This window comes from Diabrotica virgifera, chromosome 3 (assembly GCF_917563875.1).
Source record: "Diabrotica virgifera virgifera chromosome 3, PGI_DIABVI_V3a".
Taxonomy (NCBI): Eukaryota; Metazoa; Arthropoda; class Insecta; order Coleoptera; family Chrysomelidae; genus Diabrotica; species Diabrotica virgifera.
The window spans coordinates 183,622,401-183,650,091 of NC_065445.1; the positions used below are offsets into that span (position 1 = coordinate 183,622,401).

At 30.7% G+C, this 27,691-nt stretch overlaps 1 protein-coding gene across 1 annotated transcript in view; it reads left to right on the plus strand.

Moving 5' to 3' along the window:
• LOC114336199 (probable nuclear hormone receptor HR38) overlaps positions 1 to 27,691 on the plus strand; it is a 233,318-nt gene that overhangs the window by 17,118 nt on the left and 188,509 nt on the right. Inside the window, exon 2 of the mRNA XM_028286529.2 lies at positions 6,953 to 7,424. Coding sequence (XP_028142330.1) covers positions 7,289 to 7,424 — 136 coding nt within the window. The 5' untranslated portion in view covers positions 6,953 to 7,288. The remainder of the gene's footprint in view (positions 1 to 6,952; positions 7,425 to 27,691) is intronic.

A 27,691-nucleotide genomic window follows, 5' to 3' on the forward strand; every position in this document is an offset into this window, starting at 1 on the left:
TTTAGACCATGCAGAACTTTTTGTTACGAATCACTTTTTTCGTAAAATTAGAATTAAAATAACTGAAAATAATGTTAGTTATCCATAATTTTTCAAAAAAATTTTTTTTTTTCAATTAGGAGGATGTAATTGCATATTAGAATATAGTTTTTAATTCGAAACACCTTTTCGTAATAGCAATTTTCAATATTGTGGAAAATAAAGCTACTTTACTCTTGAGTGAAATTCAAAATTTTTGACATACCTCGTATAATATTCATAAAATTTGATATCTGATGGTTGAATCTTAGGTTTTGGACCATGCAGAGCTTTTTATGAAGAATAACTTTTTTTCGTAAAATTAATAATAAAAAAGTTTTCCATATGGATACAACTTACAGGGACATACTGTATATCATACTAGTGATGTCATTCATATGGACGTAATGACGTAATCGATGATTTTTTTAATGGGGATAGGGGTCGTGTGCTAGCTCATTTGAAAGGTTACTCAATTATCTATTCAGTAATATAAACATTTATATAATTATTTATACAGGGTGTCCTAAAAAAGTTTTTAAATTAAATTATTTGACAAAACAAAAGAAGAATGTGTATGCAATTTATTTAAATCAAAATACATTTTACTGTTACCCGAAAACAGAAAAAAATTATTTCACAAATAAACATGGTTTTTCGATTAAATTCAATGTTCAAGCCAGCTCCCGCCAGCCACCTGCCTCTTGGAAGTTTGAACATTTAATTTAAGCGAATAGCAATGTTTTTTTGTGAAATACACATACATTTTTTTCTGATTTGTGACAGCAGTAAAATGTATTTTGAAATAAATAGATTACACACATTATTCTTTTTTCGTCAAATAATTTAATTTAAGAATTTTTTATATGACACCTTGTGTAAATAATTATGTAAATGTTTATATTACTGAACAACCTCTCAAATGAGCTAGCACACGACCCCTATTCTTATTAAAAAAATCATCGATTACGTCATCACGCCCAGACGGATGACGTCACTAGTATGCTATATATGCCAAAATATCATAATTTAAAAATAAAAATCGACTTGTTTTGAGATTTTTCTTTTAAGTCGCCGATTTATGAAATAACGTATTGATTCCTTTCATTTGCACCTTACTGTATGTTTACTTTTTCCCGATTAACTGCAACGTACGTGTTTTTTATAAATTTTAAAATGGATACTAAAAGAATATTTTAAGGGGGTAGGCGCAAAATCTCCGTTTAATGCTATTTAAATGCATTAATTTTTTTCGAATCCTGAGAAGACTAATAAATATTTTTGAAAAAATTAAACGCAGGATGAAAGATTATTACCGAGGGCCGAAAGTCCCTGAAAACTTCTTTAATGTTTATTTTAATAAGTTACAGGGGTGAAAAAAAGGGAAAATTTACTGTGATTTTTTATTCTAAATATTTCATTCAACAGAAATTTTTGTTTATTCCAAGGGACTTTCGGTCCTCGGTAATAGTATCTTTTATTGTGCGTTTAAATTCTTCAAAAATATTCAGTAGTTTCTCAGGATTTGAAAAAAGAAATTAATACATATAGCATTGGACCAAGATTTTGCGCCTACCTGCTTAAGAGTGTCTCTAATAAACGCATATCTATAAATAGGCTATCAGTATCACTACCAAATTGCATGAAAATTTGACTTTACCGGTTCTACTTATCCTTCACTTCAAAGTTGGACTTGTGCCGTTGTTTGATTTTACTTGGGGGTGAAAAAACATGCGTTCCGCTCCTTCAATGGGATACAAAAACATGCGTTTAAAATAAGTCCGGATATGGATTGACTAATTATAAGCAACTTTTTTGCTATACAGTTTTTTAACTACTGTGAATGAAAATGTTTATTTTTCAAGAAAAAACCTTGTTTTTCAAATTAAAGTTGGCCCCTTTTTTGTAAAAAAAACATCATGAAAATCTCCCCCTATTTAGCACGCAAAATGTTGTATAGTAAAAAAAAATTACTTCATATTCATGAATAAACCGTTTTTTTTTTCGTTTTTTTTATAAGCTACATTTTTGCTAAGAATATTTTTTTTTATAAAATACCTACCTACTTTTTGAGTTATTTTCGAAACTCCGCCTGAAAATATGGTATTTTTGTTGAAAACTAGATATAGTATGATAGAATTGATTCAAAAAATGACATAACCCAGACATCCAAAGTGAAAGTTATCCTCCAACGCCAAATTGTTCTATATGGTCCATTTAATGTTCAGAAAAAAGTCACACTTTTTGAGCGTCGGGTTTGGGGGGAGAGGGGGAGAAGTCGGTAAATTCGTAGTTTTTTAAGTTTTTCGTCAATATTTCTAAAACTATGAGGTTTAGCATGAACAACCTTTTATACAAAAATGTTCTACATTAAATTGGAAATAAAAAAGGTTTGATATATAATCCTTCTAAAATGAACGGTTCCAAAGTTACGGAGGTAGTAAAGTATAATTGGTCCAAAAAAGGCATAACCCAGACATTCAAAGTAAAAGTTTTCCTCCAACACCAAATTGTTCTATACGGTCCACATATTGTTCAGTAAAAAGTTACACCATTTTGAGCGTCCGGTTTGGGGGGAAATGGGAGAGAAGTCGGTAAATTAGTAGTTTCTTTACGTTTTCGTCAATATTTCTAAAACTATGTTTAAGCGTAAACAATGTTCTATACAAAAACGTTCCACATAAAATTTAAAACAAAAATGGTCCTATCCATAATTGTTATAAAAGCAACTGTTCCAGAGCTACGGAGGCTGAAATGTGGAGGTTTTCGATACTTTTTATATTTTTGGGCAATTGATGATGATTTTGGGTGATGAGGTTGACGTTTCTTCAAGGGCTTATCACTAACATACCACCGGCCACTGAAATAGTAAATCCTGTTAAAGAAAATTTCTTTCAATCAGGAAAAATATTATAAATTGCCCAAAAAATATAAAAAGTATCGAAAACTTCCACTTTTCACCCTCCGTAACTCTGGAATCGTGTATAACAATTATGTATAGGACCTTTTTTATTTTAAATTTGATGTAGAACATTTTTGTATAGAACATAGTTTACGCTAAAGCATATATTTAGAAATATTGACGAAAACTATAAAAAAACTACTAATTTACCGATTTCTTCCCCATCTCCCCCCCAAACCGGACGCTAAAAATTGTGTAACTTTTTACTGAACAATATCTGGACCATATAGAACAATCTGGTGTTGGAGGAAAACTTTTACTTTTAATGTCAAACTTTTACTTTTAATGTGGGGGTTAGGCCTTTTTTGGACCAATTATACTATACTACCTCCGTAACTTTGGAACCGTTCATTTTAGAAGGATTCTGCATAGGGCCTTTTTTATTTCAAATTTAATGTAGAACATTTTTGTGTAGAAGGTTGTTCATGCTAAACCGTATAGTTTTAGAAATATTGAAAAAAACTTAAAAAACTACGAATTTACCGATTTCTCTCCCCTCTCCCCCCAAACCCGACGCTCAAAATGGTGTGACTTTTTTCTGAACATTACGTGGACCAAAATAAAAATAAAAATAAAAATGTATACCATTTTTATTCAGTTGCAATGCGAAGGCAAAACAATCTTACTTTTCAATTAGAATACGGAGTGCAGTCCAGTCCCTTGAATCGCGATTTTCGGCCCTTATGGAAGCCTTCATCGGAAAGAACGTAGGCACTGTTCACCATATTGTAACTGATTCGCATCTAGAGGTTTTCCCACCCATTGCAACTGAAATGATGATAGTAGGTGGCTAGCGCCATCTGGCATTGAAAGACGAAGTAGTTTTCAATCCTAATAGTAAATTATTAATATTGAAAATATTAAAAATATTACTAAAAGATTTTTAAATTGAAAACTTATTGGTACACTTTCCTGGTGACACCTCCAAGACTTCTACAATTTGCAAGTCAAATGGATGCTGCAGTGAAGAAGAGAGGGAAGGAATTCTACACTATGCAATTCACATCCCCGTCTGCAGCTGGTAAAGTTCCAACGGAAAAATGCACCTAGTTACTCTACGGAGTAATACGACTATAAAATAAAAATAAAAATAAAAATGTATACCATTTTTATTCAATTGCAATGCGAAGGCAAAACAATCTTACTTTTCAATTAGAATACGGAGTGCAGTCCAGTCCCTTGAATCGCGATTTTCGGCTCTTATTGGAGCCTTCATCGGAAAGAACGTACATTGTAGGTAGGTAGAATGTACATTGTACATTGTAGGCACTGTTCTCCATATTTTAACTGATACGCATCGAGAGGTTTTCCCACCCATTGCAACTGAAGTGATGATAGTAGGTGGCTAGCGCCATCTGGCATTGAAAGACGAAGTAGTTTTCAATCCTAATAGTAAATTATTAATATTAAAAATATTAAAAATATTACTAAAAGATTTTTAAATTGAAAACTTATTGGTACATTTTCCTGCTGACACCTCCAAGACTTACAATTTGCAAGTCAAATGGATGTTACAGTGAAGACGAGAGGGAAGGAATTCTACACTATGCAATTCACATCCCCCGTCTGCAGCTGGTAAAGTTCCAACGGAAAAATGCACCTAGTTACTCTATGGAGTCATACGACTATAAAATAAAAATAAAAATAAAAATAAAAATGTATACCATTTTTATTCAGTTGCAATGCGAAGGCAAAACAATCTTACTTTTCAATTAGAATACGGAGTGCAGTCCAGTCCCTTGAATCGCGATTTTCGGCTCTTATTGGAGCCTTCATCGGAAAGAACGTAGGCACTGTTCTCCATATTTTAACTGATTCGCATCGAGAGGTTTTCCCACCCATTGCAACTGAAGTGATGATAGTAGGTGGCTAGCGCCATCTGGCATTGAAAGACGAAGTAGTTTTCAATCCTAATAGTAAATTATTAATACTGAAAATATTAAAAATATTACTAAAAGATTTCTAAATTGAAAACTTATTGGTACTCTTTCCTGGTGACACCTCTACAATTTGTAAGTCAAATGGATGCTGCAGTGAAGACGAGAGGGAAGGAATTCTACACTATGCAATTCACATCCCCCGTCTGCAGCTGGTAAAGTTCCAACGGAAAAATGCACCTAGTTACTCTACGGAGTAATACGAGTATAAAATAAAAATAAAAATAAAAATGTATACCATTTTTATTCATTTGCAATGCGAAGGCAAAACAATCTTACTTTTCAATTAGAATACGGAGTGCAGTCCAGTCCCTTGAATCGCGATTTTCGGCTCTTATTGGAGCCTTCATCGGAAAGAACGTAGGCACTGTTCTCCATATTTTAACTGATTCGCATCGAGAGGTTTTCTTACCCATTGCAACTGAAGTGATGATAGTAGGCGGCTAGCGCCATCTGGCATTGAAAGACGAAGTAGTTTTCAATCCTAATAGTAAATTATTAATATTGAAAATATTAAAAATATTACTAAAAGATTTTTAAATTGAAAACTTATTGGTACACTTTCCTGGTGACACCTCTAAGACTTCTACAATTTGCAAGTCAAATGGATGCTGCAGTGAAGACGAGAGGGAAGGAATTCTACACTATGCAATTCACATCCCCGTCTGCAGCTGGTAAAGTTCCAACGGAAAAATGCACCTAGTTACTCTACGGAGTAATACGACTATAAAATAAAAATAAAAATAAAAATGTATACCATTTTTATTCAGTTGCAATGCGAAGGCAAAACAATCTTACTTTTCAATTAGAATACGGAGTGCAGTCCAGTCCTTTGAATCGCGATTTTCGGCTCTTATTGGAGCCTTCATCGGAAAGAACGTAGGCACTGTTCTCCATATTTTAACTGATTCGCATCGAGAGGTTTTCCCACCCATTGCAACTGAAGTGATGATAGTAGGTGGCTAGCGCCATCTGGCATTGAAAGACGAAATAGTTTTCAATCCTAATAGTAAATTATTAATATTGAAAATATTAAAAATATTACTAAAAGATTTTTAAATTGAAAACTTATTGGTACACTTTCCTGGTGACACCTCCAAGACTTCTACAATTTGCAAGTCAAATGGATGCTGCAGCCACCTACTATCATCACTTCAGTTGCAATGGGTGGGAAAACCTCTCGATGCGAATCAGTTAAAATATGGAGAACAGTGCCTACGTTCTTTCCGATGAAGGTTCCAATAAGAGCCGAAAATCGCGATTCAAGGGACTGGACTGCACTTCGTATTCTAATTGAAAAGTAAGATTGTTTTGCCTTCGCATTGCAAATGAATAAAAATGGTATACATTTTTATTTTTATTTTTATTTTATAGTCGTATTACTCCGTAGAGTAACTAGGTGCATTTTTCCGTTGGAACTTTACCAGCTGCAGACGGGGGATGTGAATTGCATAGTGTAGAATTCCTTCCCTCTCGTCTTCACTGCAGCATCCATTTGACTTGCAAATTGTAGAAGTCTTGGAGTTGTCACCAGGAAAGTGTACCAATAAGTTTTCAATTTAAAAATCTTTTAGTAATATTTTTATTATTTTCAATGTTAATAATTTACTATTAAGATTGAAAACTACTTCGTCATTATGTGGACCATATAGAACAATTTGGTGTTGGAGGATAACTTTCACCTTGAATGTCTGGGTTTGGATCTATTTATACCATACTAATATTTTCCCTCGCAAATAACTCGAAATGTATTGACTTACATAGTTAAAAACTCTATAGCACAAAAGTTGCTTAGAATTAGTCAATTTGTCCATTTGCTGACCTATTTTAAACGTGTGTGTTTTCATCCCCTATAACCCCCCAAGTAAAAGCAACCAACGGTACAAGTTCAACTTTGAACTCAAGGGTAACCTTAATCCATATTTTCAAGCAAATCCCTCGTGACGCTGAAAATTACACACCAAAACGGCCATTTATTGGGCTAAAATTAAAGAAAATTACTAAACCAAAAACTAACAAAAGAAAATCTTTTCAGGAACAAATCCAATCGGCTGACTACAGTACCATTCCAAAATTTTCGAGATATTGGTATGGCTTCTACATAAGCTGAATCTTACATTGATGCGACTATTTTCATATATCGAAGTGGATTCGCCCGCGGAACCCGAAGAAGGGGGTTGCATCCGGTCCTCGCCGTGTAGCAGCCCGGACATATTCCTGAGGGACTCGCCAGGTGATTTCTCTTTCCGTTTCAATGTTTATTTAGACTGTTGACTTTGTTGCCAGTAGAATTGTTCTGTGTTGATGTTGTTTTGCATGTGGACTAGAAACTAGTTTAGCAAACAAAAAACATTTGCGATGCAGTACCGAGATGCGTTCCGGTCCTCCAGTTATCAAGATTCGAGCTTCCGGCTTCCATAGGTTCCAGAGGTACCATTACTCCAGGGAAGGTGGTGTAGATGCCAACAACAACAACGCTGATTATATCAACGGTCTTCCCAATAAATGTATGTATTTTTTTTATTTAAGCATGCTTAATATTTGTGGATAAGTTGCTGTAGTCAGGGACAACTACTCTTTATTATTTTATAAACAAGTTCTATTGCACGGCATTAGTAATCAAATTATCAGTCATTTGAGACTTCTCCATAATTAGAATCTAAAATAATGTATTAATTAATCATAAATTGTAGCAAAACAATACAACTGCGTCAGTCAGAAACGTTAGAAAGGTATATAGAGCGAGGCTGTATCGTCGCCCCCGTTAGCAAAATTATTCCAATTCGATTTTTTTGCACAAGCGTACTCAAAAAGAGGTCTTTATAACATATCCACAGGGTGCCTGGCGGTGCCGTGGTCGAAAAATTGTTTTAACATTGGTTTTTTAACAAATTCACAAAAATAATTTTTTTATTTCCAACAAATTTTTTTAGATACTTTGGATCATTCTAAACAAAAAATATCTCTTTTAATTCTTCTCTAAAATTGATTGTTGTCGAGATATACGCGATTTAAAATTTGAAAAATGCGAAAATGGCCATTTTCAAGGATTAATAACTATAACTCGATTAAAAATTATTATCATGAAAGTCAAAAAGAGACCAAATCAAAGTTTAAAACCCCCTTCAAGATGCTGAAGAAATTTTTGTCATTATTTTATTACAAAGCTGTTATTAATTATTAACAATTAGCGCTATAGTCCAGGTTATATCGTCGCCCCCGTTAGCGAAATTATTTCGATTAGATTTTTTTGCGCAAAGTTACTCAAAAAGAGGTGCTTATAAAAAATTCACAGGGTGCCAGGCGGTACCTTGGTCAAAAAATTGTTTAAACAATTTTTTTAAACAAATTCACAAAAATAATTTCCTCACTTCGAACAAATTTTGTTTAGATAATTTGGATCATTCTGAGTAAAAAAGGTCTCTTGTGATTTTTCTCTAAAATTGATTGTTGTCGAGTTATAAGCGATTTAAAATTTGAAAAATGCGAAAATAGCCATTTTTAGGACTTCGACAACAATCAATTTTAGAAAAAATCACAAGGCACCTTTTTTGCTGAGAATGACCCAAATTATCTAAAAACAATTTGTTCGAAGTAAAAAAATTATTTTTGTGAATTTGTTTAAAAAAAATTTTTTAAACAATTTTTCGACCACAGGACAAAGGACCTCTTTTTGAGTAAGTTTGTGCAAAAAAATAAAATCGGAATAATTTCGCTAACGGGGGCTACGATACGGTCCCGTCTAATAAGTAGACGAAGACCGTTGAATTGTTAAATTATTATCTGAGACATGTCTAGCGTTTTTGCGAGTTATCAGGTAGAGTCTGACACTTAGATACTTATTATGTTTAAGTAATGGGGAGATAAATAACAACCAATAAAAAATTATTATTTTGTTATTCATCTAAGATACTATTTTTTTACCTACAAATACAAATCAGTTAAGTATAGGAAATTCAAGCCTAAACTTGACTACAAATCTATATATTTTTTGAGGTAAAAAAATTGTAAAATAGGTTGCTCGATTCTTTTGATACATTATTATATTTAACCTTTTTATAATAATTCTTTATTATAACCTTTTATAATTCTTTTACAAATTTTAATAATATTATATACAGGGTATTTGTAAATAAGTGCGACAAACTTCAGGTGGTACTTCTGCATGAGAAAATACTGAGTTTGTTATAAATAGTAGGGGAGGAAAGTATGCTAAGTTTGCAGTTACTCGAGCGTTATGGGGACCTATTGGGTTGTAAAGACTAGGTCCCTAAACCAAAAAAAGTTAAGTAAAGTTTTCCATTTAAGTGGGGACTTTCCATTTTTAATTTAATTTTCCAATTTCGTTTTTTCCTATTATAGCGCCATCTATCCATAATTCAAAAAAATGTCCCGAATAAAAGTTACTTATTTTTACTAAAGGAATCCACATCTGCAATAAAAAATGGGGTTCCTCTTTAAGATTTTAAAGTAACACCTCACCCCACCTACGTGGGGTGTCGTGTTTGATGTCATTCGATAGATCTTTCAAAAATATTGAATACGTGTATTATGCAGTTTTTCGATCTGATATTTGTTTCGAGAAATATCACGGAGTTCCTATTTAAAATTTTAAATTTACCCCCACCCCTCTCTGTGGGGGGTTATCATTCGATAGATTTTTGAAAAATACTGAAAATGTATTTTTTAGTTTTTCAATCTGACATTTATTTCTCGAAATATTCGCTTTTTTCTTGTGAAATTTTGTGACTCACCCATTTCCTTACGCCCCTCTCAAATTGTCAGATTTTGAAATATACACTGTTCTGCATGTACTTAACTTACCTTATCCTAATCTGACAATTTCGAGTTTTTCTAAGGATAGGTTTTTTTTCGGACCCCCCCTAACGAACTCCCCTGTATTAAGAAGCAATATATGGTAGGGTTACATTTAGAGGGTACAAGGTTTCTCCCCATAAGATAATCTGACGCGCTCGAGTAACTGCAAAAATCCCCACTTGGGCTCCCCTACCGTAAATGTATGTCCACAAATGTGTCGTCTTCGAGATACATGGTGTTAAATGTTTTTTTACAACCTAACAATTTATTTATTGCTCAAAAACCGGTTGATATAATATTATACAAATGAAATTTGTTAGGTTTTGTTATAGTATTGGGACCGTGCAAGTTCGGAAAAGCGACACCTGGTTTCATAGCTCAGCAAAATTTTTAGCACTTTTAATTATATTGGCCAATTATATCTATTAGTCCTGGTTGCTGGATAATTGTCAAGGCCATAGCACAAAAAAAAATATAAGAAGAAAATGTGAGACTGAGGTTATGTTATTAAAAGGTAAACAATTGTATGTGGTAAATAAAATTAATTATTAAAATGCAGTACTGCAAGCAAAATATAATTAATTAAATTGACTTTTATATTATAATAATTGCATATTATCTCAATATTGTGTAGCAATATAATTTTTCGTCTTCAGTGACAGTAGGTATGAAATATACGTGAATTTGACAAAGAAAGTTGCAAGATTTCTCGGCTATTCACGCACGATCGTTTCTCGTATCCCCTCCAAGTATTTGCACACTGCGAACAGTATCTACAACTAATCATGTTATATCATTATTTTGTATTCAAATGACAAATAATTTAACTCACAGTTTTTGTGTTTCTTTCGTTTGTGGGTACAGGCCACAGGCTGACAGCCAGAATTTTAGTGGTTCAGAGAGAATAGAAAACTAAATTTTTTTCAAATTTTACCTAATTTCACCATTGTATCTTTAATATCATTTTAGCGTCTCTGATGATGTTAGTCATCACATATAACAGGGTTAAAGTGGAGATTTGCGGGTCACAATGCGAGACAGGAAGATAAAAGATGGAATAATACAATATAAAACTGGAGGCCGTGATAGGAAGAAGAGGAAGAGGAAGACCTCAGATGCGATGAAAGGACGATATTGTATAAGCTACAGGAACTTACTGGAAAAGCGCAGCCAAGGACAGATTATATGGAAAGATTTGGGGAAGACCTATGTCCAAAGCTGGATAGAAATGGGCTAAAGAAGAAGATGATGATGTTAGAGACTACTATAACGAAACATAGGATTACATAGATAATAGCAGGGGCGTAACAGAGGCCCCCGCAGCGTGAAGCTTGCGGTCATCTGATATTAAGTAAAAATCTGTTATTGTTATATTATTTTACGTTGTGAGTTTAAAATTAAAATTTCAAATTTCTAACTAGACGTATTTGCCAAGTGAATCATCTCATAATATCTAGAAATAATGCTTTGTACGTGACTATTGAAAGATTTGAGAACTGTAATTTGCCGAATTTTAGAACAATATTTCTAAATCTAGAAATGGGTTTTCTCTTTAATCCTTACCTACGTTTATAGTATTTCGATACAATTATCCAGAGGCGTAACAGAGGCCCCCGCAGCATGAAGCTTACGGGGGGCCCCAATATGTCAAGGGCCCCATCTTGTTGTCTAATATATTTAAAAATGTGTTGTTATATAATGTGCATATATACGTTTTTAAGCAGTGCAATATTGAAAATGAAGTCGTCCATCCAAATTAATAAAATTGTAGTAAATATTCGCTGATAGTAGATAGTACACGAAGAAAGTTGTTCATCTCATAGAATAATACTATGTAGTAATGTATGCATTTAGTAATTTTTGTTCTATTTTATTCTATATCAATAAGGATGAAAATGTAAGTCGTCATAAATAATGCATAAATACACCAATAGCTCAGTAAATGACAGTTTTGGAGTGAAATTATCAGCGTCGCGACGGACGTATTTGCTTGACAATTTGGATTTAGGTTCTAGTTACACTCCACTTCAAAGTTGGATGTATACCATTGGTTGCTTTTACTTCGGGAGTGACACCCCTCGTTGGGGTGAAAAACATTCGTTTAAAATAAGTCCGAAAATGTATAAATTGACTAATTATAAGCAACTTTTGTTCTTCTATAGAGTTTCTTTATCTATGCTAATACTTTTCAAGTCATTTGCGAGTGAAAATGTTTATTTTTCAAAAAAAAACAATGTTTTCAGACGGTTTTTTCGCAAATAACTCAAAATAGGTATTTTGTCGAATTAAATATTAGATATCGAAAAATTATTTGTAGCAAAAATGTAGCTTATAAGATACAGAAAATGGTGTACTTATTCATGAAGTCTATCGACACAGTAAAAGAACAGTTGAAGCTCATGAAAAATTATTCTTATTTGTCCAATTCTAAATCGAATATTTCAACCTGAAATAACCAAAAAATGAAGCAATTTTCGGAAAAAACTCTTAATATATTTTTTAAATATTTCAAAAAAAAGCTTTATTTTTTATAAAAGTTTCTAGCACCAAAACTATACGAGTTACGCTCAAAAGTTGGCAGCTTTTTGGGTAAAAAAAATCGTGAAAATCTGCCCCTATTTCGCACCCCAAATAAAATTTATCATTAGCGCTTTACCATTTACTTTAAATATTTATTGTTTATATGATTTGTAAGTTTGACAGGTTCGAAGTTCTTTAATTTTGAAAAAATTTAAGTTTTTTTATTTTGAAAAAATGCCTTTTTTTCAATATAACTTAAAAAATATTAGTGATACGAAAAATCTCTAAGAGTAAAGAAATGTAGGCAGGTCTTGCTTTTATAAATATTTTTGGCTTTATTTTGTTTTTCTGTAAGACAAAAATTGGTTAAGATATGGCTGTTTAAAATTTTCATATACTCGTGATTAGTGACTCGTTCAAGCCCTTCAACTAGAACTCTTTTAAAAATAAGTACTTTGAACCGGTGAAACTTACAGTTCGTATAAAAAAGTTAGGTAATTTGTAAGGCGATAATAATTAGTTTCATTTGGGGTGCTAAATAGGGGAACATTTTCAAAAAAAATTTTTACCAAAAAATGGGATTAACTGCACTTTGAGCGTAATTGGCTTAGTTGTGATGGTAGAAACTTTCTTTTGTAAAAAAATAAAGCTTCTTTTAAACACTATAAAAAGTTCTAATGAGTTTCCCCGAACATTATTTCATTTTTTGGTTATTTCACGTTGAAACATTCGATTTGGAATTTGACGAATAAGAAAAACTTTTCATGAGTTATAAGTTTTTTTTTATTGAGTCGATATACTTCATTTTTTTTTCATTTTTTTATAAGCTATATACATTTTTGCTAACAATATTCTTTTCGATCGAATACTTACTCTTTGAACTATTTGCGAATAATCGCCTAAAAACGTGTTTTTTTTGTTGAACAATAAACATTTTTACTCATAAATAACTCGAAAAGTCTTGAGTTGACCACTTCGGTGGTGACACTGAAAATTACACAGTATCGCCATATTTTACGTTGATACATATAGGTAATTGTTACACAAGTCGCATTTAGTAATTTTTTAAAGGGGGCCCCATTTCTTATTCTGCGGGGGGGCCCCGACGGAGTTTGTTACGCCACTGGATAATAGTACATCTGGTCTTCTATTCAGTTGTCGACCCAGTAATTTTTGGTTATTTGATAAAAAATGTACTTACTTGGCTTTAACTCAACATTCCAATGAACGGACCGAAGCGCCAATAAAATGAGTCTTTCGTCATTTCCCATCTTGTTTCCGGGTGAAGTTTTTACTCGATTCATTGTTGAGAACGAAAGTTTTACACTGGCCGTTGTGACAGGGATAGTTACCAAAATTGTAAGGAATTTGTAAATTTTTGGAAAAAAAAGCTTTATTACAATGTTCATTACGCGGAGAATTTTGGTATTTGGTTCCAAAGATGATATTGTATTACAGTTATACCATAACATTATATTCAGCTTTTATTGCTGTAAGAGAAGGGTCGTGGGAGTACCTAATAGACAGACAAATTTTCTAGCAATTTTGCTTTTTCTGTAGAGGCAAATCCAGGTAAAAAAATTTAAAATGTTGATAGAATACTTTTCCTTGTGGTAAATCTAATTTTTAAACTGGATATATGTATGTTGAAACGTACACTGAATAAAAACAAATAATCCTAGTAAAAAATAATAATAATTTCGGTTACTTTTTCAAAAATAATAATAATAACTTGGGGATAAACTTGCTGCTTTGGTACCAAAGCCGAGACAGTTTTGGGAGGGGTCCGGACCCCATGGACCCCCCCTTTGGCTACGTGCCTGGTTCCATCTTCATTCAACCTGGATAAAATAAGACCATTTTGTGCAACAATTTACGTACATTAGTCCTTGCAACCTAATCTTAAAGTTTTTCATATCTAAATATTGTAAATATAACAGTTTTAATTGGATATTTATATATAGAATTAGAAAAACAACTACACAGTATTTATAAGGAGCGAGTATTTTTATTATTATAGTGTTTTCAAATAGAAGGATATAATTGTCAAGGAATATTCTACATGAACAAACATTTATCAAAATGTAACGAACTGAAAAAGAATAATCATTAATTCATAGCTTGTACCTACATAACTTTTGTTACAGAAAATATACGGTATTTTTAACTCCTCCATAATAATAGTTCAGGGAAACAAGTAAAAAAAATCATGTTTGAGGCTTTGAATAATCCGAGTATCTGACAAGTTTTGTAGTTAATTTATTCCTACATAGTTTTTATAAGATGATTTATAATCCCTTGTGTTGCTACATGTTTATGATACATGCTGGTGCTACAACTCTCCCACTTTGATATGGTACTCGTAGAATAACCGCATCTTCAATATTTTCTAACTAATTTTATTGTAAAAAAAGATCTCTGGTATAAACAAATTGACTAATCTTTAACCTACTTGATGCATTAATCTGAAATATTGAGGGTTTCTTGTTTCTTAATAACTACAAGGCACAGCTTTGAGTTTTTCAGTTGTTGGATCATCAAATTAATTTTACAAATTTTAGAATAAGCCATTTTGAAATTATTCCAATGTTGCGAAGTAAAGATGCGAAGAAATTGCATTTTCACACTTGATTGTAAATAACTAAAGAACAAAACTGAATTACCTACTACTGAAGACATACAGGGTGTTTCATTGGGAAAGTAACACACGTTAACTGTAGAAAGAGGACACTTAAGCGGTCTCAAAAATACCATACTTAATGGGTCTTACTCCATTAATAACAAAGATATTGGGTGTTTTATCTATTTTGCCATTTTTATAATTGTTTCATAACTTTTTAACCGCACTAGGGGAATTCGAGCAAAACGGGGTAGCTGCCTAAAACGGGGTACCCCCTTTTTTTCAATATCACTCGCTCCATCTATACGACGTTAATGAAATTATATTATAGACGCCTGTTTACGCCTTCTGTCATAAAGCAGATATAATTAACTGTTAGTCGATTGTTGTGAAGAGTACATGTGCGTTTTTAGTTAACCAAGTTATAATATCGGCCGAAAAATAATCCATCATTAGTATTAATAAAACAATTTATTATTTAATATCATTACTTCCAACTAACAGTGAATGTGTTCTAGAGTATTCGTTTGTCATTATGTTCAAAAATAAAAACTTGTAATAATTTAAACAGGTCATAATCTCAAAATCTGCTCTTTGGGCAAAATGGGGTACCAATAGGTAGGGTAAAATGGGGTACCATTTTTACCATATATATTGGTAGTCTTTACCCTTTTACCATACCAAGTAAGATAGCCGATGATCAAACCAAATCACAGACGAGTAAGAAATCGCAATTGAATAAAACTAAAAAAGTAGAGTCAGATTCAGAAGGCGAAGATAATGACACTGACTGGTTCTGAGGAAACTTTTATTCAAGTTCCACAGAAGGATGGATAAGCTGATCTAGTTGCCTTAAATGGGCTAAAAATTCATGTGCAGGTGTAGAAGATGAGGATGATGAAGTAGTACTTGTATGCGAATTTTGTCATTAGGCTTTTCTTGGTTTCAATTTGATACCCCATTTTACCCTATACAACGGGCATAATGGGACAATTTACATTAGTTTCTGTTTTTTCATATAATAAAAAAGACTTTGACTTTTTTTAAATTCAAATTTTATTAATAAATAGTTACTACTATAACAATGATATTTATCTTATTTAAGACTTTAAAATTTACATATTTTTTTTAAATCCCAATTTAAACCTTAAGTACCCCATTTTGCCCGCCCTTCCCCTATATATTTATTTTATATGTGGCACGCAAATATCATTTAAGGTGTACAATAATAGTTATTTTTCTACAACCGTGGTAAAAATGCAATTTTTAGCACTCCATACGAGCGTTAAAAATGCTACTTTAAGGCACTAGTGCTTTAAAAATTTTATGGCACTGCAATTCATATTGACCGTATAGGCAATTTTGATGTAATGTCAAAAAAATATAAAAAATGGAATGTCAAGTTCAAGTAAAAGTTTTTGTAGATATTGTCCTGTAATTACGTTTGTAGAAAAAATATTGTATGATATGCGTGTTAAAAAGTACATTTTTAAGGCACTCATGTGAATTGCAGAACTCGCTATCGCTCATTCTGCAAACTTTCACATGCGTGCCTTAAACGTGTACTTTTAACACTTATATCATAAATAACTATTATGATATAAGTGTTAAAAGTACACCTTTAAGGCACGCATGTGAAAGTTTGCAGAATGAGCGAAACGATTTCTGCAATTCATATGAGTGCCTTAAAAATGTACTTTTTAACACGCATATCATACAATAATTTTTCTACAAACGTAATTACAGGACAACATCTACAGAAACTTTTACTTGAACTTGACTGACATTCCATTTTTATATTTTTTTGACATTACATCAAAATTGTCTATACGGTCAATACGAACTGCAGTGCCTTAAAAATTTTAAAGCACTAGTGCCTTAAAGTAGCATTTTTAACGCTCGTATGGGGTGACAAAAATTGCATTTTTAACACGGTTGTAGAAAAACTAATTTATTTACAATTTTAAAAAAATCCAGGTACGGATTAAAAAATATTTGAAAAATGTTCCGACCCAAAAACAACACCCTGTACAATAATTTTTTTAAAATAGATTTTTCAGTTGAAAAGAGGATGAAAAACTAAATTTAGTGGTATACTTTGAATTTTCGGCAAAATGATTTTTCTGGTCAAATTTTGAATTTGAATTCTGACATTATGTGTATTGCGAGAGCTCTAAGTAGAAAAAAATTGAAATACAGCTTACAACTTGTCAACCGCACTGCATATTGATTTTATATTTAACACGCGAATATTCTTTTAGGTGTCCAGTCAATTAATTTATTTACAATTATAAAAAAATCCAGATCCGGGTTAAAAAATATTGTATAAATGTTCCGACCCAAAAAAATACCCTGTATATTAAATTTTTTTAAATGGATTTTGCATTTGAAAAGAATATGAAAAACTGAATTTAGTGGTATACTTTGAATTTTCGGCAAAATGATTTTTCTGGTAAAATTTTGAATTTGAATTCTGAAATTATGTGCATTGCGAAGCTCAAAGTAAAATAAATTAAAATATGACTTAATTTTAATCAATACCATTATTTAATCTAAATTGGTAAAATATTAACATTTGCACACATCATAATAATTTTTTATGGTGGTGATTTTGAATAAGTTCTTTAGTTTTGAATAGTTATGTTATTATACTGCAAATTTTCGCTGTTTGTTATAATTTTTAGATACTTTGTTGATTAAATTGATATATTCTTTAATATTTATTCATTATTTAAAGATGAATATTCGCCAAAAACTATTTGTCACACATAATTAAAAAACACTGAAATGTTAACATTTTACCAATTCAGATTAAATAATGGTATTAATTAAAATTAAGTCCAATTTTAATTTTTTCTGCTTAGAGCTCTCGCAATTGACATAATTTCAGAATTCAAATTCAAAATTTTACCAGAAAAATCATTTTGCCGGAAATTCAAAGTATACCACTAAATTTAGTTTTTCATCCTCTTTTCAAATGCAAAATCCATTTATAAAAATTTAATATACAGGGTATTTTTTGGGTCGGAACATTTATACAATATTTTTTAATACGGACCTGAATTTTATATAATTGTAAATTAATTGATTGGGTACCTAAAAGGATATTCGCGTGTTAAATATAAAATCAATATACAGTGCGGTTGACAAGTTGTAATCTGTATTTCAATTTTTTTCTACTTAGAGCTCTCGCATTTCACATAATTTCAGAATTCAAACTCAAAATTTGATCAGAAAAATCATTTTGCCAAAAACTCAAAGTATACCACTAAATTTGGTTTTCATCATCTTTTAACTGAAAAATCGATTTTAAAAAAATTTTATGTACAGGTTGTTTTTTTGGATCGGATATTTTTCAAATATTTTTTAATCCGTACCTGGATTTTCTACAATTGTAAATTAATTAATTTAGTGTACACCTTAAATGATATTTGTGTGCCAAATATAAAATAAATATACAGTGCCGTTAAAAAGTTATGAAACAATTAAGAAAATGGCAAAATAGATAAAACACACAGTATCTTTGTTATTAATGGAGTAAGACCCATTAAGTATGGTATTTTTGAGACCGCCTAAGTGTCCTCTTTCTACAGTTAACGTATGTTACTTTCCCAATGAAACACCCTGTATAAGTTTTGAAAAATATATCTATGATAATATAATATATGTTATAATCATGGTGACATATTATACGGAACATATACGAAAAAGTCTTCGAAGATAATCGTAGTTTTTCGAAAAGGTCTCGAAGCCAAGCAACCCTTGAAAATCTTTAATTTGCAGATCTACAATCGTGTCATTTTTTATATATTAGTATTGGATGATTATGAAATTCTGCTAATTTCATCCCTAGCATGTAATAATAGGCGGGCCTGAAAAGACGCTGAGGAGAAATGAATCGGAATATACCGATTTCTTTTGCATTTCTACCTCATCAAACTTTTTATTCGGTTCTATATTATATTCTTCAAAGCTCAAATGTATTTTTTTTTAATTTTTCCAAGTGGGCCCGAAATTGGTATTAACAAATAGCTTTAAAACGAAAACAATATCCCGAATTGCTTCGAATAATTTGTTTTAGCCTTATCTATAGGTTTGTTCCAACACAACGAAATACCGCCATGTAACGATCACGCTCCTGTATTAAACAAAATAGTACGTTCCATGAGTTATTTTGTTTACTGCGCAGGAGCGTGATCGTTACATGACGGTTTTTCGTTGTGTTGGAACAAACCTTATATCATTGAAATAAATAGTTTGTCCCTCTTGATAATTTTTCGATAAATGATCCTTATCATGTTATTTGCATTTTTTTGTTGAAAAAAAGCCCTAATTACTGACTTTTGAAATATTTTTTTTCTAAAACACTATTAAATGAATTGTAATTCTACAAAAAGCTGTATAATCTTTAAACCTTCAATATTTTTGAAACCTTTTATAATCATGCTAAAATAAATAGTTTTAGGTGCCGCGTGCCTGTATCACCGCACCTTCTGTGGGCTTCTACCCACTTAGGCTTGATGCACATTTGCGTGTTTTCAACCTGCAAGCAAGCTACGTGCGATCGCTGGCGGTTCAGCAGTACAGTACCTACATGAGTTGAATTTATTCACTGCACACTCGAACTCGAGATGAGCCGCGGCGTGCAAGCTGCTTGCAAGTGACTTGCAAGCGGCGTGGACCGACAGAACGCCAGTTTCTACTACTCCGCCACGTGCAAGCCGCTAAAAAACAAGTCAGGCGGTTTGGAAGTTTCTGTTGGGCAATCATTCAGTACACGTTGACCGCGTGATCGATTTCAATGCAGATACAGAGTTGTTAGTTTATTTCTGGTGTGTACTGACTCCGAGAAACCGCTTAAATGTGTGTTACAGAAGAAACTTGGCTTGAAAACAAGCAGGTAGCTCGCAGCGTGCACGCAGCTTGAAAACACTCAACTGTGCATCGAGCTTTACAGCATAATTTTGCAATCGCATATTCGAAACATGTATTTGGGTCCATGTTTTCAGCGAAATAGAAACCGCTTATCCTTGTCAAAATATTCTTACTTCTACGTAAAGGTTTAAAGATTATAAAGCTCTCTGCAGAAATGCAATTCATTTTTAGTACATTTTTAGAAAATTATTCCAAAGATCAGTATCTAATCAAGGCATTTTTCAACAAAAAATTGCAAATAACCCGAAAAGGCAGCATTTGTCGAAAAATTTCCAAGAGGGGAGAAGTATTTATTACCTACAATTGGTGTTTCATTGGGAAAGTAACATACCTACGTTAAGTGTAGAAAGAGGACACTTAGGCGGTCTCAAAAATATCATACTTAATGGGTCTTACTTCATTAATAACAAAGATACTGGGTGTTTTATCTATTTTGCCATTTTTTTTATTTGGCTCATAACTTTTTAACCACAAATATTATTTAAGGTGTACAATCAATTAATTTATTTCAAATTGTAAAAAATCCAGGTCCGGATTAAAAAATATTGGAAAAATATTCCGACCCAGGAACAACACCCTGTACATTGAATTTTTTTAAAATAGATTTTTCATTGAAAAGAGGATGAAAACTAAATTTAGTGGTATACTTAGGGCCGGTTGTTCGAACGCTAATCAAAACTGATCATTATCAAATATTTAATTACAATTATATTTGATTAAGCGTACTTCTGACAGATGTCGCATTTTGAGGTTATGTTGACTGATTTATTTTATTATTTTGGTTTTAATTTAAAATAAAACATAATTAAACTCTTTCTGATGTTAATTTCTTGTTTTTACTTACAAATCAATAATAATAATAAGCAATTTTTAATAATTTAAGAGCTGCGGCTATATTTTAATTACTGTTTTATCTACAGTCAATAACTGATTAGTGTTTTACATGTATTTTTCATGTCGCGATTTGATTTCCATCAAGAAAATTGATTACAATAAATGATTGATTATAATCAACTTCTTGATTAGCGTTCGAACAACCGGCCCTTAGAATTTTCGACAAAATGATTTTTGTGGCAAAATTTTGAATTTGAATTCTGAAATTATGTGACTTGCGAGAGCTCGAAGTAAAAAAAATTAAAATGTGACTTAATTTTAATTAATAGCATTATTTAATGTAAATTGTTAAAATGTTAACATTTTAGTATTTTTTTTATTATGGCGACAAATAATTCATACCAAATATTCACCTTTAATTAATAAATAAATAATACAGAAAATACATAAAAGTCCACAAAAAATACATAACTTTAATCAACGAACTATCTTAATTATTAAAAAAAAACAGAAAAAGATTGCTGAAACAACTTTTAGATATCTAATATCCAAAGTTTCCAACGAGGAAATAAATAGCAGAGAAGAACTTCTTGAGCGGATTGGACACGCTTTCCAATAAATGAAGAATTAATAACCCTGATGATATTAGGAAGTCAGTCAGACAAATTATAACAAAAAGAGCAAGACTTTGTCTTCGACAAGATGGTGGCCATTTTGAACAATTATTATAATTTTGATAAGTTATTTTTTGGAAAAATTTTGTTTTTTTTTTAAATTTGTAAGATAGTTCGTTGATTAAAGTTTGTATTTTTGTGGACACTTTATTATTTATTCATTAATTAAAGGTGAATATTTGTTATGAATTATTTGTCGCCATAATAAAAAAAAAACACTAAAATAAGATTTAACCAATTTAGATTAAATAATAGTATTAATGAAAATTAAGTCAGAGTTTAATTTTTTTAATTTGAGCTCTCGCAATTCACATAATTTCAGAATTAAAATTCAAAATTTTACCAGAAAAATCATTTTGCCGAACATTCAGAGTATACCACTAAATTTAGTTTTTCGTCCTCTTTTAAGTGCAAAATCCATTTAAAAAAATTAATGTACAGGGTGTTTTTTGGGTCGGAATATTTTTCCAATATTTTTTAATCCGGCCCTGGATTTTTTTATAATTGCAAATAAATTAATTGATTGGGCACCTTAAATAATATTTCCGTGCCAAATATATAATAAATATACAGTGTGGGTAAAAAGTTATGAACCAAATAAGAAAATGGTAGAATAGATAAAACACCCAGTATCTTTGTTATTAATGGAGTAAGACCCATTAAGTATGGTATTTTTGAGACCGCCTAAGTGTCCTCTTTCTACAGTTAACGTATGTTACTTTCCCAATGAAACACCCTGTATTTCAATGAGATCTAAAAAATTTAGTTAGAAGCGATTCGGGAAATTGTCTTTTGTTTATGTTATATATTTGTTAATAACAATTTCTTCACTTGGAAAAAGAAAAAATACGCATTTACACTTTTAGGGGAGTGCAATTAGAACGAAAACATGCATTGTTTCGGAAAAATTCAAACAAGCTTATATTTTTCTAAAACTTTTTTGTTAGTTTATATACTTGTTAAAGTAAAAAGTTTTACTCGCAGATTTGGCCGCTTATTGTTTATTAATTGTTTAAACAATAACAATTGTTTTGTATAAATAATTTTAAAAATATCGGTAAATTCGTCATTTTACTTTGATCAAATATGTTTCTATTTTGTTTTTGATTATGCTGAATCCTAATATGGTATTGCAATTTGAAGATTCTTATACAGAAGCTCTTATACAGTATGTCTCCGTAGCTAGGAACCACATGGAAAACTTTTTTATGATCAATTTTACGAAAAAAACTTATTCTTCATAAAATGCTCAGGATAGTCCAAAATCTAAAACTTAACCAGCAGTTATCAAATTTTATCAATTTTATACGAGTTATGTCAAAAATATGAATTTCGTTAAAGAATAAAGTACTTTTATATTCCAGAATATCAAAAAAAGAATGTGTGTGTACTTTGTACGCACGTAAGAAGTTATACTTCTATTATATGATTATATGATTATAAACGAAATTAATATACTTTTTATTTATATTTTATTTAAATATTAAATTAATTTTTACTTACTACTTCTCAAATATTTTTATTAAAACAGTGCCAAAAAACACATTAAAAATGCCACAAATGATTTCTGAACATTAATTGTCGGAAAATTTTTTAACTAAATACGTATTTTCTGAAAATAAAATTATATAATAAATATACTTACAATCATAAAATGTATAAAAAAAAAATAAAAGTTACTATTGGGATTCGAACCAACTTACCACGCGGCTGGTATTTGCGTTGTATTGGGATTCACCCGCATTAAAACTTCGCCACAGAGACAGCTTGTCATTATGTGCGAAGATCGTCTAACTAAACAGATTAACCTTTTGACATTTTTAACTTATGTAAATCAAATTATTTTGATTTTGAATTGAAATGATTTAGAATTGAAAAAATACAACAAAACATAGAGTAAGAAGACAATATATTAGGTGAATATTGATAGAAATTTTGATGGTAATCAAATGATGTAAATAAAATTATTACATACTACTTATGTATTTTGGTAGGTTCAAGGTAGGTATCGGAGCCCGTATAACGACTAATAAATTTCGCAATCACTTGCGTCGTGCAAAGTGGCTATGTTCAAATATCATAACAAAATTTGATCAACTATTTATAAAACACTTACCAGTGAAAGATTCTTTAGCTTTGAATAAGCGAGATCTGCGGCACTCATACTAGGCACAGTTTGATGAGCTTTCACATTGGCATGCAACAATCATCTCTTCTATGTAAATAAGTCCAAAAATATAATATGAAAACTATTTAAAAAGGCAGTATAACCATTAACTAACTTTTTGTTTGTTGTTTCTCTTCCTACAAATTTTAAAACGCAACAAGCATACATTATAACCAAACCATGCACAGTCCCACAGCTGTGCCACAGCTGCCATATTGGATAATTTTTGTCATGTCATTTGAACATCCAATCAGAACAAAGTTATAATGCGCATGCGCCCGGTCGCTAGGTTTTCCCATATAAAATTTCACCGTCATTACGCCCGTAAAGAAGTATAACTTCAAAAACGAAATTATGAAAAGTTGTTTGAAATTAAAAACTATGTTTAAATATATAATTACATCATTCTTATCGAAAAAAAAAAAATTTCAATTTTTTCTCAAATTACGGATACTTATTACCATTTTATTACAATTTGATAACTATTTTATTATCACTTTTACGAAAGAAAGTTATTTTTCATAAGATGCTCTTCCTGGTCTAAAATCTAAGATACAACCATCAGACATTAAATTTTTTTAATTTTATACGAGGTATGTAAAAAATATGAATTTTTTTTAAGAGTTAAGTGTCGTTATTATTTACAATATTTTGATAAGTAGGATGTTATTGAACCCTAAAACAATTTGTTCAATTCCAAAAAAACTTTTCTTAATAATAATTTTCGATATTGTGAAATGTAAACGTACTTTACTCTTGAGTGAAATTTTTTGACGTACCTCGTATAAAGTTAATTAAAATTGATATTTGATGATTGAATCTTAGAACATATACGATGCAGAGTATTTTATAAAGAATAACTTTTTTTCGTAAAACTGATAATAAAAAAGTTATCAATAGGTTCCAAGTTACGCAGACATACTGTATAAGAGCTAAAAAAGCTTTTTTTTGCTGAACATTTATTATTGTTGAAGCTTATTATTAAATGTATTTTAGGTAAGTTTTACAGAAAAAGTGTTGCTCACTTTGTATAAACATTTTTTAGCTGGTAATTTTCTTTTTTGTATTACATTTTTGTTATCCTTCTTAATTTTTTAAAAAGAAGTTTACTTCATCTCTAAAGTAAAATAATTTAGTGCATTTTAAAGATTACATCCTAAGCTTTAAAAAAGTACTTATAAAACTGTAATAAATCTGTTCAAACTTGAGTAATACCGTCTTAAAATGGTGGTAATTCTATAAAACTACGAAGATTTCAAAAATTACATTTTTTGAGACGTCATATCATTTGAATTAAATTTTTGAGTTTTTTTTTGAATGAAACATCATTTAGCAAGATGCTTGAAAGGTAATTTGTGCAAGATTGAGAGTTTATAAAAAAAATTTTATTAGTTACATATGTTTAAATCATTTTTAAACAAAATTCATGTAAGGCTCACTTTCCGCCCACACCGTACTTATGCCCATACATTTTATTTCTTTTTATTATAACCATAAGATAGCTTAATTATTCTACTTTCATGTTCAATTTGTAAAATTTCATTTGATATATTAGTTAAAGAATTACATTAAAATAACACAACCGTGCACTTCGCTGTACGCTAGTTTACAGTGCGCCAATGTTTGTGTGAGAAGGGTGACTTTAGCGTTATAAATAAAAAATTATAGAAGATACAGATTTAATTTTAGAAAATTCTTTATATAAGGTTTCTTTTGTAAGATTTTCTGAGTTTTTCAATGATCAAGTCAGTTTTTTTCTAAAATTTATATTTTCGGAGTTATTTAAAAAAAACCTCTAATTTCGTAGTTCATTTGTTTAATAAAAAATGAAGCACCCACTTCTCGAGTAGAACTTTTTGATATGCTGTTTATTAAACATCTCTTAATGAAATTACAAAAAGTCCTATCTTGTTTGATTTTTTCCGAAGTGAAAATCTATATGCACTCCCCTATTTGAAAAATAAAGGTAATATCGAACAAAAAAATATTAGTCGCTTTATGCTCTGCTTATAATTAGGGATAAACTCTTCGCCTATGAAAGTTGTATGAAATACCTAAGGGGATGGGTACGTAGTTTCTGCTCCAATGCTATTCAAATGGGATTGATTTTTTTCGAACCCTGAGAAAACTAATAAGTAGTTTTGAAAAATTTAAACGCAGAATGAAAGATTACGTTATTAGCGAGGGCCGAAAGTCACTGAGAACTTCTATAATGTTTACTTTAATAAGTTACAGGGGTGAAAAACTAAGAAAAAATTTAGTGTGATTTTTAATTTCAAATATCTCATTCAAAATAAACTTTTTATTTATTCTAAGGTCCTCGGTCCTCGGTAATAATTTAGTTTTCATTCTGCGGTTAAATTTTTCAAAAATATTTATTGGTTTTTTCAGGATTTTAAAAAAATTAACACAATGTCCGTGGTAATATTTTCCAAATATCTTGCTCATACAACGCACTCAGTCGAATAGAATATTGCCAGCATATTGTCAGTCAGACAGTGACAATTTTAAATATTTGACATGGCATCGGGAATATTTTGAGTTGTTGATTAAATAATATTGATAGTTTATTTTTGATAAATAATTGATTTAAGACGTGAACTTCATAAAAATTTATTTATTATTTATTATTTATGGAAGATCCAAGTAGAGAATATACCAGGATATATTCTGTGATCCAAGTATTTTGTTGTTAAAGATGTTCAAAATTGTAATCGTTTCATAGTTAGAATATTTTATTAGAAAATCACCTTATAACTTTTCCTCTTTTCTCGATTGATTATTAGTTTTGTTGTACAGTAGATAAATTATTACAATCACTGAATACATAGTTAGTGAAAAAATTATCATATTAATTAACTGAATTAATAATTAAGGCAATTAATTATAGAAGTAACAGTTATCCAACAACATTCAAAAGCCATCTTTAAAGTGAATGATGACATTGTCAAGTAAAGTTTACATATCCAGTGAGAATTTTACTATACCTAATTTACCGTGTAAAGACAGAAAAAGAAGGGATAGCCGTAAAATATTTGCGAATTATGTACCGATGGCCTTAATGGATTATAACAATTTTCGCAAGCCTGTTTTTTTTTAATTGGTAACAGTTTGAATATGTATTTTAAATGTCTGTAATATAAACCGCCATAAATTCTGCATTGAAATCGTTGTTTACACCTCTTGGCTAAAAGTAGTAAATTATGGAATCAACAACTGACAACTGACTGAAAAACGTTCGGTTAGAATTTCAACCACATAAAAGTAGCTAATATAAAATGACCGATCCTTTTAATTAGTGATGTAGTAGGAATAGCAACGATAAAATTGTTATAAATTTTAAACAGTCATAAAAATGCGTCACCTTCATCAATTCTATATTGCGGTTTATTTACTAAGAAGCGATTTTATACCATAAAAGATAAAGATTATTTTATCTTATACCGTATTTCTTCACTAATAAAATCGTTATAACACTATAAAGTTTCGTTATGATGGTCTTTTTATATATCTTGGTCTTTTCCTTCATTTGTATTTTTGTACCCATAATGAACACATAGTCCAAGTAATGAAGCTTAAAATAGGACAAAACCTCGCAATTTTTACAGAATGGATCGATTTGCTTGAAAATTTGAGGATAAGTAGTGGATAGTCTAAGGATCAAAATCTATATGATGCCGAAAGGCGTTTTTACCATGGGGGTGGTTGCCCCCCCATCTCGTAGGTGGAAATTTTTGTTATATTTTGACCGCAAAAATTGGTAAAAACATTCATTCTAAGCAAAAAATGTTCCATACATTATTTTGATAAAATTAATAATTTTCGATTTATTCGCTATCGAATGTGTTAGTTTCATAGAAAAAATCAATGTTTTTAATCAGTTTTCTGCTAATAACTCAAAAAGTTTTCGTTTTATCAAAACAACTTTACTTAACAAAAATGTACCTTTAGAAAAAATAAACAAAACGATTCTTTCAAATTTTCTTTAAGACCAATAGTACCTAATCGAGTTATACTTTATTATATGTTAGCTCTTTTTCGTCAAAAAATGCTAAGTATTGTAGTTTCAAAGTCAAAAGACTATGCATTTTTCGAGGATAACTTGTTAAAACTATTTTAAAGCAGTTAAAAATATCTATCACCAGAAATACAAAAAAAATTTATAGCTCAAAAATTAAGTGACTTATAATGAAAAGAATGTCAGTC